Raw genomic sequence first — 18,491 nt, 5'->3', positions numbered from 1 at the left:
AACTCTCAACAGTGCAAATTATACCTCCTCCTCACCGCCCCCACCCCCGCAACTCAGTATATTATTTCATGGAAATCATTTAGGCTGCAGGAGGATACCATTAATTGTGCTAACCAGGATTACTATTGGCTTTGGAGATGGTGCAGCTCAAATTTACCAGAACGATACCAGGGCTTAATGGGTTAAATTATGAGGACAGGTTGCATAAATGTAGTTTATATTCCCTTGAGTTTAGAAGGATGACGGGTGACCTAACCAAAAATGATTTGATAGGTAGATGCAGAGAGACTATTCCATCTGGTGGGGGAATCCAGAATAAGAGGACACAACCTTAGAATTAGAGGCAGGCTGTTCAGGTATAATATCAGGAAGCACTTTTTCACATAAAGGAGATTGGAAATCTTGAACTCTCCCCCAAAAGGCTGTGATCCTTGGTAAATTGACATATTTCAAGACTGAGAGGGATAGATTTTTGTTGGGTAAGGATATCCAGGGATATGGAACAAAAGTGAGTAACATTGCGCTACACTGGCACCCAAAGTCGATGAGTTTTTATTTTATCCCAATCGAATGCAGGTGTTTCAAAAAAAGTGACGGAGTACAACCAGCCCCGTGAGTGCATCAGGAACTACTTCCGGTCTCGCAAATGTTTTGTTTTCGTTCAGCCAACTAGCAGCAAGAATCTAAACCAGGTGGAAACGCTCCCAGAAAGTCAGCTTGATCCCCAATTTGTTGACGTGTGCCATGAGTTCTGCCAGTACATCTTTGTTGAATCGGAACCAAAGACAATCAAAGGAGGTCACAAGATCAATGGTAGAAGTAAGTGCACTAAATAACACAACTAAGTGTGTCAGCTCACTGAAGTGTTGATGGCTGTTGCTAAATCCACCAAACTGTTTAATGGCTTTGGCAGCAAAGTGAGTCCATTGAGGTTCACTCTTTTCCCTCCTCTACATTTGGTGCTCATCAAGGTGAAGGATGCTAGTGGTGAGCAAAGAACATGTTCCATTTCAGGCACCCAGTGTTCCCATCTGTGTGTTCACATCAAGCACTTCCAGGTCAACAACAGATGGACGGAAGCTCCCTCACCAATGTGTTTCAGTCCAAACTGCATGACACCACCTCTTATTGCACCACTGTGGCAACTTCCACTTTTGCACTGTGTCAAGCTTTGGTCTCTGAATGACATTACCAATTCAGTGTCAATTGGTGCTGGATTAGTGGGAGTATTATTGATGCTCACTGAGACCCCCTTTTTAAACATCTATAATTATAAATGTTCTATAATGAACTCTTTCTTCTGTACTTTGTTGCAGAGTTGGCGATCTTAGCTAAAACCTACGTCGACACTATTGCCAGTGGGACGGTACCTTGTGTAGGTGATGCCGTCACCAGTATGGCTAAGATTGAAAATACAGCGGCCCTCGCAGATGCCCTGACAAACTACCAACAACAGATGAATCTGATGGCAAAGTTACCAACTGAAACCGAAAAGTTGGCAGAGATGCACACACTGTGTCGGAAAGAGGCCATCGACCTCTTCATGCGACGCTCCTTCAATGACCGTGATCAGGCGTACTACCAGCAACTGGTGGTGAGAATCTAGCTCGCATTTAGAAAATCAAATAAGGACATTAAAAAAAGCATGGAATTGGAATGGCCATTCAGCCTATCAAAAGCCTGCTTCTTCTACATACCCTGTTCACAAGGCCTCATTATGGACCCTTGTCGGGAAATCGGCCTGCTAAAATACTTTCTGATCCCCTGAAGATGATCAAATATTCATCCACCCTCACATTTTGCACTATTTAGGCCTGACTCCTCACCCCCACCACAGCACAGCATCGTACATGGAGGACTAAATTACTTCAGTCTAAAAAAAAACATACAACCAGCCAACACATTTTCCGGTTGGCAAATGGTAACTTGTGGGGTGCCATAGGGATCAGTGCTGGGACCTCAACTATTTACAATTTATATTAATGACTTGGATGAAGGGACCGAGTGTAATGTAGCCAAGTTTGCTGATACATAGAAACATAGAAAATAGGTGCAGGAGTAGGCCATTTGGCCCTTCGAGCCTATACCACCATTCAATAAGATCATGGCTGATCATTCCTTCAGTACCCTTTCCTGCTTTCTCTCCATATCCCTTGATCCCTTTAGCCGTAAGGGCCATATCTAACTTACTCTTGAATATATCCAATGAACTGGCATCAACAACTCTCTGCAGCAGGGAATTCCACAGGTTAACAACTCTCTGAGTGAAGATGTTTCTCCTCATCTCAGTCATAAATGGCCTGCCCCTTATCCTAAGACTGTGTCCCCTGGTTCTGGACTTCCCCAACATCGGGAACATTCTTCCTGCACCAAACTGTCCAGTCCTGTCAGAATCTTATATGTTTCTGTGAGATCCCCTCTCATCCTTCTAAACTCCAGTGAATAAAGGCCCAGTCTCCTCATATGACAGCCAAGCCATCCCTGGAATCAGTCTGGTGAACCTTCGCTGCACTCCCTCAATAGCAAGAACGTCCTTCCTCAGATTAGGAGACCAAAACTGAACACAATATTCCAGGTGGGGCCTCACCAAGGCCCTGTATAACTGCAGTAAGACCGCCCTGCTCCTATACTCAAATCCCCTAGCATACCATTTGCGTTCTTCACCGCCTGCTGTATCTGCATGCCAGACTTTCAAGGACTGATGAACCATGACACCCAGGTCTCGCTGCACCTCCCCTTTTCCTAATCTGCCGCCATTCAGATAATAATCTCTCTTCGCGTTTTTGCCCCCAAAGTGGATAACCTCACATTTATCCACATTATACTGCATCTGCCATGTATTTGCCCATTCGCCTAACCTGTCCAAGTCACCCTGCAGCCTCTTAGTGTCCTCCTCATAGCTCACACCGTCACCCAGTTTAGTGTCATCTGCAAACTTGGAGATATTGCACTCAATTCCATCATCTAAATCATTAATGTATATTGTAAAGAGCTGGGGTGCCAGCACTGAGCCCTGCGGCACTCCACTAGTCACTGCCTGCCATTCTGAAAAGGACCCGTTTATCCCGACTCTCTGCTTCCTGTCTGCCAGCCAGTTCTCTATCCACGTCAGAACATTAACCCCAATACCATGTGCTTTGATTTTGCATCAAGCTCTTGTGTGGGACCTTGTCAAAAGCCTTTTGAAAGTCCAAATACACCACATCCACTGGTTCTCCCTTGTCCACTCTACTAGTTACATCCTCAAAAAATTCCAGAAGTTTTGTCAAGCATTATTTCCCTTTCATAAATCCATGCTGACTTGGACCAATCCTATCACTGCTTTCCAAATGTGCTGCTATTTCATCCTTAATGATTGATTCCAACATTTTCCCCACTACTGATGTTAGGCTGACCGGTCTATAATTACTCGTTTTCTCTCCCTCCTTTTTTAAAAAGTGGTGTTACATTAGCAACCCTCCAGTCCATAGGACTGCTGTAAAATTATCACCAATGCATCCACTATTTCTAGGGCCACTTCCTTAAGTACCATGGGATGTAGACTATCAGGCCCTGGGAATTTATCAGCCTTCAATCCCGTCAATTTCCCTAACACAATTTCCCGCCTAATAAGGATATCCTTCAGTTCCTCCTTCTCACCTAGACTCTCGGTCCCCTAGTACATCCGGATGGTTATTTGTGTCTTCCTTTGTGAAGATAGAACCAAAGTACTTGTTCAATTGGTCTGCCATATCTTTGTTCCCCATTATAAATTCACCCGAATCCGACTGCAAGGGACCTACGTTTGTCTTCAGTAATCTTTTTCTCTTCACATATCTATAGAAGCTTTTGCAGTCAGTTTTTATGTTTCCGGCAAGCTTTCTCTCGTACTCTATTTTCCCCCTCCTTAATTAAACCCTTTGTCCTCCTCTGCTGAATTCTAAATTTCTCCCAGTCCTCCGGTTTGCTGCTTTTTCTGGCTAATTTGTATGCCCCTTCCTTGATTTTAACACTATCCTTAATTTCCCTTGTTAGCCACGGTTGAGCCACCTTCCCCATTTTATTTTTACTCCAGACAGAGATGTACAATTTTTGAAGTTCGTCCATATGATCTACAAAGATTTGCCATTGCCTATCTACCGTCAACCCTTTAAGTATCATTTACCAGTCTAATTTAGCCAATTCACGCCTCATACCGTCAAAGTTATCTTTCCTTAAGTTCAGGACCCTAGTTTCTGAATTAACTTTGTCACACTTCATCTTAATAAAAAATTCTATATTCTATATTGTGGTCACTCTTCCCCAAGGGGCCTCACACAACAAGATTGCTAATTAGTCCCTTCTCATTACACATCATCCAGTCTAGGATGGCCAGCTCTCTGGTTGGTTCCTCAACATATTGGTCAAGAAAACCATCCCTAATACACTCCAGGAAATCCTCCTCCACCGCATTGCTACCAGTTTGGTTAGCCCAATCAATATGTAGATTAAAGTCGCCCATGATTACTGCTGTACCTCTATTGCACACATCCCTTATTTCTTGTTTGATGCTGTCCCAAACTTAACTACTACTATTTGGTGGCCTGTACACAACTCCCACTAGCGTTTTCTGCCCTTTGGTATTTTGTAGCTCCACCCATACCGATTCCACATCATCCAAGCTAATGTCCTTCCTTACAATTGCATTAATTTCCTCTTTAACCAGCAACGCCACCCCGCCTCCTTTTCCTTTCTGTCTATCCTTCCTAAATGCTGAATACCCTTGAATGTTGAGTTCCCAGCCTTGGTCACCCTGGAGCCATATCTTCGTGATGCCAATCGCATTGTATCCGATAACTGCTATCTGCGCAGTTAATTCGTCCACCTTATTCCGAATACTCCTCGCATTGAGGCACAGAGCCTTCAGGCTTGTCTTTTAACACACTTTGATCCTTTAGAATTTTGCTGTAAAGTGGCCCTTTTTGTTTTTTGCCTTGGGTTTCTCTGCCCTCCACTTTTACTTTTCTCCTTTCTATCTTTTGCTTCTCAAAGATGGGTGAGAAAGCAAGTTGTGAGGAGGACACAAAATCTGCCAAGGGATGTAGACAGGCTGGTGTGCAACGGCCACCCCACGTTAAAAGAATTCACGCACAGGCATCTTCCATCATTTAAAGTGAGTTCATCAGTCACCTGAATACTCATTTTTAGTGTGGAAGCAAGTCATCCTTGACTCCAACGGACTGTCTATGATGACGATCAAACAGACTAACTGAGTGAGCAAACTTTGGCAGATGGAGTATAATGTGGGAAAGTGTGAGGTTATCCACTTTGGCAGGAAAAATAAAAAAGATTATTATTTAAATGGAGAGAACTTACAAAATACTGCAGTACAGAGGCACCTGGGGATCCTTGTGCATGAAACATAAAAAGTTAATATGCAGGTACAGCAAGTAATCAGGAAGGCAAATGGAATGTTGTCCTTTATTGCAAAGGGGATGGAGTATAAAAGCAGCGAAGTCTTGCTACAACTGTACAGGGTATTGGTGAGGCCACACCTAGAGTACTGTGTACAGTTTTGGTCTCCGTATTTAAGGAGGGATATACTTCCATTGGAGGCAGTTCAGAGAAGATTCACCAGGTTGATTCCGGAGATGAGGGGGTTGACTTATGAAGAAAGGTTAAATAGGTTGGCCCTCTACTCATTGGAGTTCAGAAGAATGAGAGGTGATCTTATTGAAACATAAGATAATGACGGGTCTCGACAAGTTGGATGCAGAGAGGATATTTCCGCTCCGAGGGGAACCTAAAACTAAGGGACATAGTCTCAGAATAAGGGGCCACCCGTTTAAAACTGAGATGAGGAGGAATTTCTTCTCTGAGGGTTGTAAACCTGTGGAATTCTCTGCCCCAGAGAGCTGTGGAGGCTGGGTCATTGAATATATTTAAGGCGGAGATGAACAGATTTTGAGCGATAAGGGAATAAAGGGTTATGGGGAGCGGGCAGGGAAGTGGAGCTGTGTTCATGATCTTATTGAATGGTGGGGCAGGCTCGAGGAGCCAAATGGCCGATTCCTACTCCTATTTCTTATGTTCGCAAGAGCTGGAAATCTGAAATAAAAACAGAAAATGCTGGAAATACTCAGCAGGTCAGGCAGCATCCGTGGAGAGAGAATCAGAGTTAACGTTTCAGGTCGATGACCTTTCAATAGAATTGGAAGACGTTAGAAATGTAACAGTTTTCAAGCAAGTGCAGAACAAGAGGGGAAAAGAGGGAAGGGAGGGAAAGAGTAATTAAATGACGAAAGGAATGATGGTGCAAGACAAAATGGGTGGTAATGGGACAAGTAAAGAAACAAAAGATGGATCCAGAGGAGGTGTTCTTTCCCCTCCCCATCCTCGATTTCCCCTGGCTCTGTACTTGCTTATAAATTGGTAAAGCTCTAACTTCTTCCAGTTCTGATGAAAGTTCAACAACCTGAACTGTTAACGCCGTATAACCAGCCATCCTATTCCTAACCTGGCATTTATCCACCTTGTCAGCTTTTGCTGGGAATCTATTCCACCAAGTTTGGTTCCAGGCCTGCATTTGCAGGCTGCTTCTTTTCAACCTTCTATCATCTCCATGTTTTTCCAGCATAGGTCTCTCGCTAACTTAGATATTTGCATGCTATATTTTGTTAACTAGTGTGCCCAACACCAGTGAGGATTCCTTCTATCATTTAACAATCTCCTACTTTCCTTTCAAGCAGGTTTCACATTATTCACCTTCCCCATTTGTGATTGCTATTGAAGTTGTTTTCACAGATCTCTCTTTCCCCACCACAACTTTTCCCACTTGTTTATCTTGATTATTAATGATGGTACTGCCGAAGTTATGTTTTCTCTCTACTGACCTGCTGTGGATTTTCAGGCATTCAGTTTTTTTTTAAGTTATTAGTATTTTAGGCTAACTTGACACAAACGTTCAAATACCTGCTCCAATGTTGTCTTTAGATTTGGTTACCATTTCTGCATTTCCTGTTGTTGCCAGGCTGAGTTGCAAACGCATTATTTTGAGCTTTGTGACAAGAATAAAGCTGCTTCCATGGAGATGTGCACAAACCTGCTGGAGTCCTTGTCCAGCGAGATGGGGAAGAAACTGCGAGAGGGGTTTTACGCTCGCCCCGGTGGTTATCAACTGTATGACGAGGATCGCCAGAAGGTGATTCTGCAATTTGACTCCACCGCTGGAAAGGGGAATAAGGTAAATGCTATTCACCCATTTGGCTCTTTTCTGATCAGGGAACAGATTCCAATTTTACACCAACTCAATTCCTCTCCAAATTCTACCTTCATCGGTAGCTCCGTTAAGCTGAAAAAGAAACTGCTTCTTCTCAGTAATACATCAGTGAACATGCTTGCCGCAATTAACTTTTCCCCTCCCAACATTTCTTTAATTGTATATTAAATTCCCCACCCCCACAGGCTGAAGATGCCTTGAATGAATTCATGAAACGGAAAACTCCGGAAGCTGATTCCGTGCTACAGGCTGACAAAATGCTGACAGACAAGGATAAAGAACTGCTGGGTAAGGAAATTACTGTAACTTAGCTGGTGGAAGTAATCAAAGGGTTAAATATGAAGCAGTTTAACGTACAGGAGCTGCTGCTGTATAGGAGGCGGAAGTGGTGATAAAAGTGGGAAAAACCTGTCAGTCAGCGATTAACACCGCAAAGTGCTTGAAATACACAACTGGCTCCTCATAATCTGCTGAAAACTGGGTTAACATTTCAGGTATGGCCCCTTCATCAGAGTCAACTTAACCAAAGACAGCATCAGAGCTGAGCCCAGTCCTGTTCTCCTTCAACATCTACGCACGTGCACTTGGCACCAGGGATCACTGGACAATGACTAGGAGAATGTCTCCTTTGGCTCGGTTTCCAGGTTTTTTAAAATTCCTTAAAGCATCCCGAGACATTTGTCAATGTTAAAGCACTATATAAATGTATGTCGTCCCAGTAGCAGCAGTAATACTAGTGCTAGTAGTCGGAAGTACCAGTAGCAATAGCAGTAGAATTATAGGAGGTGAAAGGGCCCCTTTTTAAAATCCTGTTTGCCCCTCCAGAATACAAGAGAGTTTTCGCCTGGGGGAGGGGGCGCGACTGCCTCCCGGGAAATTGCCTAGAAGCATGCGGAGGCACTGCCACCGGAGCGGTGCGCCTCGCGGTTAGTGCCCTGGGCCATCGAGCAACCACTGGCCGATGATGTCAGAGCCGTGCGCAGCGACACCGCAATGCCACAGGCCGGAAATTCCCCAGCGGGTTGGGAAGTTGGACAGCATCCGCACTCGGGACGGTGATTAACGGGGAGGGCACCAGCGCACCCCGGGTCACCAGCTTTCTTTGTCGGCCGACTCTCCGTCTTGGGTGCTGGGCTGCTGGCCTGGTCACACGCTGCCGAGGTGGCTCACTGGAGGCCATCGGAGGCGATGCAGAGTGCGCTGCAACCCTCCGCTTTTATCGAAGAGGAGGGGCCACGTAGCACTGAACTTTCCTCCCAGTAACGGCCCACGACCCGCACCTAAAGAAAGTGGAGCATGGGACATTGCCTTCTTTCAGGGGCAGTAAGGGCAGTTGCGCGTCAGGGACAGGACTTCCGCGGCAGGCGGTAAAAGTGCCAGCTCCGGAGTTTGCCCCCATAGAATCTTGCGGCACAGAAGGTGGCCATTCGCCCCATTGTGCCTGTTTCGGCTCTTTGAAAGAGCTGTTCAATTAGTCCCACTCCCTCCTTTCTCCCCATTACCCTGTAAATTAGTTTTCCTCAAGTACATGTCCAATTGCCTTTGAAAGTTCCGATGGAATCTGATTCCACCACACTTTCAGGTAGTTTATTCCAGATCTTAACAGCCCTCTGTGTGAAGACATTTCCCCTCTACTTTTTTAAAATCAGTTACCTCTGGCCACTGACCCACTTGCCAGAGGAAACCGTTTCTCCATACTTGCTCGGTCAAGAAACGCTCAATTTTAAATATAAGATTGCGAATCGGCAACAGTTGAACATGTAATATCCTTACACACTGCTACAAATCCACATGAGGCACATTCTGTAGACAAGGTCACTCTATGACCTGAATCTTTATTTACAGGACCAAGAAGTGATGACCCTGCGTGGGACCTCCCTTTATATACCTGGATGACCAGGTGAGGAGTGTCTCCCACAAGTTCACCCCCTGTGGTCAAGGTGTGCATTTCTTAGGTGTATACAGTGTTGTTACATAAAGGGTTACAAACATGACGTCACCTCTTTTTCCCCCCCCCCCCCCCCCCCCCAACGTCTTATTGGGATCATAGGTTAAGTCTCTCAGGCGGTCTACGCTCCCTCGTGGAGCGCCGCAGTTGGGGCTTCGGTTGACTAGCCTTGGCATGCGTGTCAGTCACCTGTGGTGAATTTGGTTTTTCCGGGCTGGCCGCAGGGACTGTGCATGCTGCTGAATGTTCTTGTTGTTTACTCACTGGCGGTGGTGTGAGCACCATCTCATGATCTTCCTCATGTTCCTCAGTGTCCATGTTGAACCTTTTTTTAACTTGGTCCAGGTGCTTGCGGCATATCTGCCCATTGTTAAGTCTGACCACTAAGACCCTATTCCCCTCTTTGCTTATTACAGTACCCTCAAGCCATTTGAGGCCCAAAGCGTGATTGAGAACAAATACAGGGTCATCGATTTCTATACATCTCCCCCTTGAATTGTGGTCATGGTACTCGGTTTGGGACCGGCACTTGCCTTCAACAATGTCGGACAGGACTGGATGAATGAGGGATAGCCGAGATTTGAGTGTACGTTTCATAAGTAGTTCCGCGGGCGGGACCCCCGTGAGCAAGTGCGGTCAGGACCTATAGGCCAGCAGGAGGCGCGATAGGCAGCATTGAAGGGAGGGACCTTGAATCTGGAGCATGCCCTGTTTTATGATTTGGACTGCACGTTCCGCCTGACCATTGGAGGCCGGTTTGAACGGTGCTGTCCTGACGGTGCTGTCCTGACATGATGCCATTACCCGACATGAACTCCAGAAATTCGTAGCTAGTGAAACATGGGCCATTATCGCTAACAAGGATGTTTGGCAAGCCGTGGGTCGCGAAGACCGCATGTAGACTCTCCACGGTGGTGGATGTCGTGCACGAATTCAAAATGATGCACTTGATCCATTTCGAGTACGCATCAACCACAATGAGAAACATCTTTCCCATGATCGTGCCCGCGTAGTCTACGTGAATACGTGACCATGGCCTAGTGGGCCAGGGCCACGGGCTAAATGGGGCCTCCTTGGGGGCACGTCGTGCAGCTGCGAACAGTGTTCCAGGTCTGAGTCAATTCCCGGCCAGCATGCATGTGACCGGGCAATGGCCTTCATCAGCACGATGCCTGGGTGCTCGCTGTGGAGTTCCCTGATGAATGCTTCCCTGCCCCTCTGGGGCATGACTACCCGGCTGCCCCATAGTAGGCAGTCAGCTTGGATGGAGATCTCATTCATCCGCCTATGAAACTGTCTGACCTCCTCGGGGCATGCTCCGTGTGCGGGTGCCCAATCCCCAGTCAGGACACATTTCTTAATTAAGGATCAGAGGGGATCTCTGTTAGTCCAGATTTTGATCTGGCGGGCAGTGATGGGGGAGCCTGCACTGTCAAAAGCATCAATGGCCATGACCATCTCAGCGCTTTGCTCCGCTGCCCCCTCAGTGGTGGCCAGAGGAAGCCTGCTGAGCGCGTCGGCGCAATTTTTGGTGACTGGTCGATGCCGTATGGTGTAGTCATACGCAGCGAGCATGAGAGCCCATCGCTGTATGTGAGCTGACGCATTGGCATTGACAGCTTTGCTGTCAGACAGCAGGGATGTTAACTGCTTGTGGTCCGTTTCTAACTCAAACCTCCTGCCAAAGAGCTACTGATGCATCTTTTTAACCCCATAGACACATGCGAGTACTTCCTTTTCAACCATCCCGTATCCCTGTTCTGCTTGAGAAAGCGACCTGGAGGCATAAGCCACAGGTTGGAGTTGGCCTTCATCATTACTCTGCTGTAACACGCACCCAACCCCATAGGACGATGCATCACATGTCAAAACCAATTTCATACAGGAGTTGTACAGGGTCAACAGCTTATTCGAACAAAGTAGGTTCCACGCCCGATTGAAAGCCCGTTCCTGACTGTCCCCCCAAAACCAATCACAACCCTTATGCAGGAGCATGTGTAACGGCTCCAACAATGCACTTAAGTTCGGCAGAAAGTTCCCGAAATAGTTCAAGAGTCCCAAAAATGAACGCAACTCCGATGTGTTGCAGGGCCTGGGCGTTCTTCGAATCGCCTCCATTTTGGATTCGATGGGCCGAATCCCATCTGCAGCAACCCTCCTGCCCAGAAACTCGACCTCGGGAGCCAAAAACACACACTTAGACTTCTTGAGTCGCAGGCCTACCCGATCCAGTCGGCGTAGCACCTCCTTCAGGTTGTGGAGGTGTTCCTCGGTGTCTCGACCCGTGATGAGGATATCATCCTGAAATACGATCGTTTCAGGAATGGATTTGAGCAGGCTTTCCATGTTTCTTTGAAAAATCGCAGCTGCTGATCAAATGCCAAACGGACACCTGTTGTAAACAAACAGTCCCTTGTGCGTGGTGATGGTGGTCAGTAGTTTAGATTCTTCGGCCAGTTCCTGGGTCATGTAGGCTGAAATGAGGTCCAACTTGGTGAACAGCTTGCCGCCTGCTAGCGTGGCAAAGAGGTCCTCCGCTCTCAGAAGCGGGTATTGGTCTTGCAGGGACACCCGGTTGATAGTGGCCTTGTAGTCGCCACAGATCCTGACTCAGCCATCCACTTTTAGGACAGGAACGATGGGGCTTGCCCAGTCGCTGAATTCAACTGGCGAGATGATTCCCTCTCTTAGTAGCCTGTCCAACTCACTCTCTCAATTTTTTCCCGCATCACATACGGCACAGCTCTGGCTTTGTGGTGTATGGTCTGGCATCCGGGGTGATGCGTATTACTATTTTGGTACCTTTGAACGTCCCGCCGCCAGGTTGAAATAGTGACTCAAATTTCTGTAGGACTTGTGAGCATGAACTTCGCTCCACAGATGAAATGACGTGCACATCCCCCTATTTCCAGTTCATCTCGGCTAACCAGCTCCTCCACAACAGCACGGGACCATTGCCCGGGACAATCCAGAGCGGCAGTCGGTTCTCTGATCCATTGTGTGTGACCACCAACATTGCACTGCCTAGCACTGGAATTATCTCTTTGGTGTACGTCCGTAATTGTATGTCGATGCCTTCTAGTTTGGGTCTGCTGGCTTTGAGTGGCCATAGTTTCTCGAATTGTTAGACACTCATGAGTGACTGGCTGGCCCCCGTGTCCAGCTCCATGCGTACAGGGATGCCGTTCAATAGGACTTTCATCATCATAGGTGGCATTTTGGTATATGAGCTGTGGATGGTTGCCACATGAACCCGCTGAACTTCAGCGTCCATTGCTTTGTCCCAAGTGTCATCCTGCCTCGCAGACCCCTCTTCTGGTCCATTGTAAATTAGCCTCGCTGCAGGCTTCCTGCACATTCTGGCTAAATGTCCACTGAGGTTACAATTTCTGCAGATGAACTGCTGAAACCTGCAAGTCCTGGCAGCATGTCTGCCCCCACACCTCTAGCATGAACTGAGATTCCCATTGTTGTGAACAAAAAAGCTGTTACCGGGCATTCCTCGCTGATTGTCCTTTTGACTGCTCTTGAGCACTCTGTTAATGGGTGTCAATGGCCCCATCACGGGACGTATTGTCCACTTTGATGGCGTAAATGTCTGTTCAACCTGCCATTGTCTCTATTGAGGGCCCTCTCTGGGGTTTGTTGCTGCCTGGGGTGTGTCAAATTGCCCTTGCCTGCCTGCGGGGCTCTGAGTCGCGTTCATGATTTTGACCCCCTGATCCATGCAGGGTTGCGTGCGTATATTATCTTGGTTTCCTCCTCCCCTGCCAAAAAAGTCTGAGCCATCAATACCGCTGCTTCCAAGGTCAAGTCCTTGGTCTCAATTAGCTTTCTGAAAATCCCAGCATGACCAATGCCCTCAATAAAGAAATCCCTTAGCATCTCCCCTCTGCAGGCATCTGTGAACTTAGAGGCTTGCCAAGCGCTGGAGGTCCGCAACGAAGTCCGGTATGCTCTGTCCTTCCCGACGTCGGTGGGTATAGAATCTGTGAAGGGGCCATATGTATCCTGCTCGCTGGTTTTAGGTGCTTGCCGATTAGTTTGCTGAGTTCTTCAAACGTTTTGTCCGCCGGCTTCTCGGGTGCAAGCAGGTCTTTCATGAGCGCGTAAGTCTTAGGTCCACAGCTGGTCAGTAGATGCGCCCTTCGCTTGTCGGCCGCTGCTACTCCTAGCCAGTCCTTCATGACAAAACTCTGCTGAAGCCTCTCAATGAAATTGTCCCAGTCCTCACCAACACAATACCGTTCATCTGTGCTACCGGTGGCCATTCTCGTGATTCGTTGATTCCTGTTTCTCATCGCCAATGTAATATCCTTACACACTGCTACAAATCCACACGAGGCACATTCTGTAGACAAGGTCACACTATGACCTGAACCTTTATTCACAGGACCAAGAAGTGATGACCCTGCGTGGGACCTCCCTTTATATACCTGAATGACCAGGTGAGAGGAGTGTCTCCCACAAGTTCACCCGCTGTGGTCAAGGTGTGCATTTCTTAGGTGTATACAGTATTGCAGTGTTGTTACATAAAGGTTATAAACATGACAGAGCACGTGAGTCGCGAACTGTTTGTTCGAGCCAATAACCTGAGCACCACAGATACATACACAATTGCTAGATGTCCTGGTGACATTGATCATCGGTCCCCTCAAAGGAAGGTATCAGTAATAAAAATGATGCATCAAAATGAATACATGCAACAGTAAATTTAGAGAATTAAGACATTATCTATGAAGGTGCTTGTGCTCATGAATGTGCACATGTGAGTGAGCATGTTTGTATGTGCATATGATTGCGCATGTGTGTAAATATAATTACTAAGTCATTTTTTTCTACTTTTGAAGTTGAGCAGCAGAGAGTTGCCAAGGCCGAACAAGAGGCAAAGGCTCGGGAAGAGGAAGTGAAGGCCATAGAGAAGATACGGGACAACGATAAGATGTTTTATGAAGAGAGCATCCAACACCTGAAGCTAAAGATGGAGGAAGAAAGAGAGAACTTGCAGAGAGAACAGCAGATGGTACTGGACAGCAAATTGAAAGAACAGAAGGAATTAATGGAGAACCAGTTTCAAATGAAAGCTCAGAGAATGGAGGGAGAGATTGAGTTATTAAAGAAGCAGCAGTCTGCTGACACATCTAGTGCTTGGGCAACGGTGGCTAAAGTAGTTCAAGGTGTACTAGAAACGGCAGTTACTGCTTATTCATCACATAAAACCATGAAACTGATGGCCAATAAATAATCTTCCAGTACATGTAACTATCGTGTCAGAATATGTACAGTTCTGCCACATGAATTCTTGGGGTAGATTTTAGTTTTCACTACCTGGGCAATAATCTGACGATTGGTGGGCACTGGGGGTGGCTGCGGGAGGAAGTTGGGGAGGCGCGAGGTAGTTGGGGGGTTGGGGGTCAGGGCAGTGGTGGTTGTATGGGGGGCGTGGTTGTGGGGTGTGATGGGGGGTGGTTGGTGGGAGGGCAGGACGGGGTGGGGGTGGTGGGGGTGGGGAGAGGGGGAGGGGGGCGGGAGTGGGGAGGGAGTGGGAGGGGGCGGGGGTGGGGGGAGGGACCCATTCACGTGCCCGTGACATAACCTGCCTGTTTTTCATACTGTTGAAATCAATGGAATGAATATCGGGTGGTTCTGTAGCGGGGAGGCAAGCTGTCTCACCATTTAACCCATTCATTTCAAAATGGCTTTTATTGCTTCAGTTTTTTTTTAAAAAAGGGACTGAGAAATAACACATGAACATCTCAACATCCATCCTCTAGTATCACCAATTGCTCTACGTTACTTTTTCATGGCAAGCTTAGCCCTGGTGTCTCTGAGCTCCTAGGCCGAGATCTAATTGAAGACATACAATGTGTTGACTGGCCTCAGAAATTTGCCCTTTATAAAGGGAGGAATCCTGTTGGTGTGTCTCAGTCAGCCTTTGGTGCTCTGTTTTATGCTTGGACATCTGGCTGGCACAACCTGGGAGAAATCATTTTTTGCATAGGCCCTGCTTTTGCTTCGATACAATAAAGTTCTGCTCTAATTACACCGTAAATGCGTGCAGTAAATTGGAAGTGGTGCTCCAAGTGTCTCCTACAATTCAGCCTATAGCCAGGATTATTTTTAAGAATGTGAGGGTGGAGGGTACGGGGGGAGGTTGTGGGGCAACAGAGAAGTATATGGATACAGCCCCCATGCCTAAATCGGGCGGGCTGTTGTTAACACGATTTGCTTATGCTACACTGTGGGCGATATAACCAAATAGGTTGTGGGAATAACACAGCAGGTCTTGGTTGAACGTAACCAACTTGGTGCAGAATGCCTGAAAGCTGTCCTTAGCAACTGCCTCTTATAATTGTTGGCTGTTGCATTTGAATCAATACCAAAGAATCTCATGATTAAGGCAATCCCACTTTAACCAGGTGTGAACAGCGGATTGAAGATCTGACTTTGACTAAATATAGCAAAGATTTGTAAAACAGTAACGGCAGGGGGATTATCGAGGTGCCCGAAATAGTCAGTGCGCCCAATATGTTATAAGCGGCGCTTTTGCGATTGACGCTTGCGGTTAGCGCTATTTTCTCGATATAGGCAGGTGTCTGGGATAAGTGTGGATGATGTAATTGGTGGGGACTGTACCTCCAAAATATCTGGGCATTATGCAACAAAGCAACTGCTCACAGTATCCTTTTTAAAGTGTGCATGCTTGACTAATAATTGTAGCAACAAACTCTCCTTTCAATATTGGTTTTCCCTAAATTGTGTAAAACTGTCTGCAGATTTACTATGATTGTTTTAACCCTTCTAGTTTCATTACATTTAATCATGAACCCTAGTTTATGGGTTTAGTTCAAATTATAAAATAAAACATTTAAAATGACAAACTCGAGATTATTTGTATGTTTTATTTTTTCAGGTTACAATTACCCCAAATGTAGCTTCTATCTGATCATCTTTCCCACTTCGGAGATCGATAAAAGGGATAGGCCAGTCATTTTGGAGTTGCTCCAAATTATGTTGTACCTCATTTAATATCCAGGCCCCATACCCGGAGCAAACTATCTCAGCTTGTAATCGTTTACTGATATCGTTCCCCATTGCGTGGATCAAATTTATTGTCTTGGCATGTTTCTGCAAGGTATGGGCCACCTGCAACAGTTCTCCTTCCGCGCCATCTCCCAACCGCGCTTGTAGGACTTGGTTATCCATGTCCCTTCCCAGCACACCCCTCAAGATTTGCTTCAAGGTATTTACCCTGTCGTCTATTGCATACAAGTCTATGGTATTCACTGTCGCAAGGCCCGCAGTGTAACCCGTGCCCAGCATTTCCAGTATATCCCTCTTCGTTCGACCTCGTTCTATCCCTTTTCTGGTATTGAATCTCATGGTTGTGGATTCCGGGCCTTCAAGGATTCTGAGTCAGATTCTGGTACAGACTTATAGTCTCATTCCCACAGAAGCTAGGAAGGATGATGTCCGTTAGGTTTAGGACCACCGTAAGTAGCTGTTGCCACACCCCAAAATGTATCTTCTTCGATTTCGTTATTACTAATCCCCCTGTGACTTTATGGATGGGCATGTGGGAGGGGGGTGTGTGGTGGTACTATAAAGAGTTGTAGTTCCAGAGTGGTTGTTGGAGCAATGGTGGTGGATCTATTCCAGACTCGAATGTCCCAACACCACTGATCTGTACCCACACACGGGAAGGCCGGACTTATTCTCCAACTGGTATCCCCTGGTTGAGGTCTCCCTGAGAATTGGGCAAAGACAGGCGTGCACCTTATTTGTGCCGCCTCCCTGTGAGTACAACTTCCCCATTTCTTCTCTAGCACGAAGCACACTGCGGTCTCGTTTACTATTACTGTTATGCCCTGGTTATTGGTCCACCCCCAATGTCGATTGACATCCGGGTTGAATTGAGTTATGCCTGTTAGTCCAATGCTGCAATTTAAATCTACTGTTGTACCGGCTACCACCACTAAGGCTCTCGAATCACAGTTAATAGTTTCAGATGTTCTATAGTATAGGCCTTGGGATCTGTAGCTTCCTTCGTCGGATGATGTCCCGGCTCCAAGGAGGAATAGGATCCTGTAAAACACAACGTTTCCGGTGTTCACCGGTTGGTTAAGATCCAAATCGTTTCAACGGGGTCCAGTGCTTCCATCTACCAATACCCCCCATATCTATGCAAGCGCATGTGTCGCTGATCATGATCACTTGGTGGGGACCGGTCCATTTTGGTGAGAGTCCGGGTCTCTCGGGATTCAACCTCACCATGACCTGGCTCCCTATGGTGGGTACCTGAACACTTTGTTCCTTCGTATCCCTTTCTAAATCTTTAATGGCTTGTTGATCCCTAGCTTGCGCTCGTAATCCATGCAGCTGTTTACATAGCTCCATGACGAACCTCCGTATCTTGTTCTTGTAGGGTCCTACGTCCTCACTCCCAGATACTAATACTTCTGGCAATCTCATAGCTCTGCCTGTCATTAGCTCAAAGGGGGTCAGTCCAGTGGTTCGGTTTGGGGTGGCTCTTAATTTCATTAGGATTCGTGGAAGTAACTCCACCCACCCCTTCCCGGTCTCCTCGATTGCCTTGGCCAATGCAGTTTTTAGGGTCCTATTCATCCGCTCTACTAATCCGGACGATTCCGGATGGTACGGGATGTGGAATTTTTGTTTAATCCCTAGCAGGGCACAGGCTTGTTTCATGACTTTCCCTGTAAAATGTGTACCTTGATCTGAGTCCAACTGCAGTGGCATCCCCACCTGGGTATTATTTCCCCAGCCAGGATTTTAGCCACTGTATCGGCGGTGCAATTCCTGGTGGCAAAGATTTCTACCCACTTTGTAAATTGATCTATTACTACCAGGCAGTACATTTTTCCCCTCTGGCTGGTCAGTGGCCCGGTAAAATCTATTTGTAGGGCTTCCCAGGGTCCCTTTGGGCGAGGTTGGTGTCCCAGTCGGACCTGTATCCTTTTTCCTGGGTTGTTTTTTGCGCAGGTTATACACCTACAATAGTTTTCTACGTCTCTCCCCATTCCTTCCCACCACCAACATCGTGACATGGAGTTTATCATGCCAGTCCTACCAGTGTGGGTGTGCCCATGGTAGAGACCCAATAGATTCTGTCGGAGACATTCCGGGGCCACCACGTTGTCATCTCTCCTCCACACTCCATCCGCCCCCTTTCTTGCTCCGTTCTGTTCCCATCCTTTTATTTCTTGCGGGGTGGATTCTCCCTGTACCTTGAGTATGTTTATTTCTTCTGTTTGGGTGACACATGAGCCAATCGGGGTCCTGTCT

The 18,491-nt window shown here is 46.8% G+C and overlaps 1 protein-coding gene across 4 annotated transcripts in view; it reads left to right on the top strand.

Moving 5' to 3' along the window:
• Positions 1-14,554, top strand: part of LOC139229716 (guanylate-binding protein 1-like) — a 73,213-nt gene extending 58,659 nt beyond the window's left edge. For all 4 annotated transcript variants that reach the window (XM_070861256.1, XM_070861257.1, XM_070861254.1 and 1 more), the window contains exons 6-10: positions 577-819; positions 1,317-1,594; positions 6,989-7,201; positions 7,423-7,525; positions 14,036-14,554. In XM_070861256.1, coding sequence (XP_070717357.1) covers positions 577-819; positions 1,317-1,594; positions 6,989-7,201; positions 7,423-7,525; positions 14,036-14,430 — 1,232 coding nt within the window. In that variant the 3' untranslated portion in view covers positions 14,431-14,554. The remainder of the gene's footprint in view (positions 1-576; positions 820-1,316; positions 1,595-6,988; positions 7,202-7,422; positions 7,526-14,035) is intronic.
• The last annotated feature ends 3,937 nt before the right edge of the window (positions 14,555-18,491 follow it).

The sequence above is a fragment of the Pristiophorus japonicus genome, chromosome 19 (genome assembly GCF_044704955.1).
Source record: "Pristiophorus japonicus isolate sPriJap1 chromosome 19, sPriJap1.hap1, whole genome shotgun sequence".
In the NCBI taxonomy this organism is placed as follows: Eukaryota; Metazoa; Chordata; class Chondrichthyes; family Pristiophoridae; genus Pristiophorus; species Pristiophorus japonicus.
The sequence above is the reverse complement of the archived record's forward strand: the minus strand, read 5'-3'. Positions and strand labels throughout refer to the sequence as shown.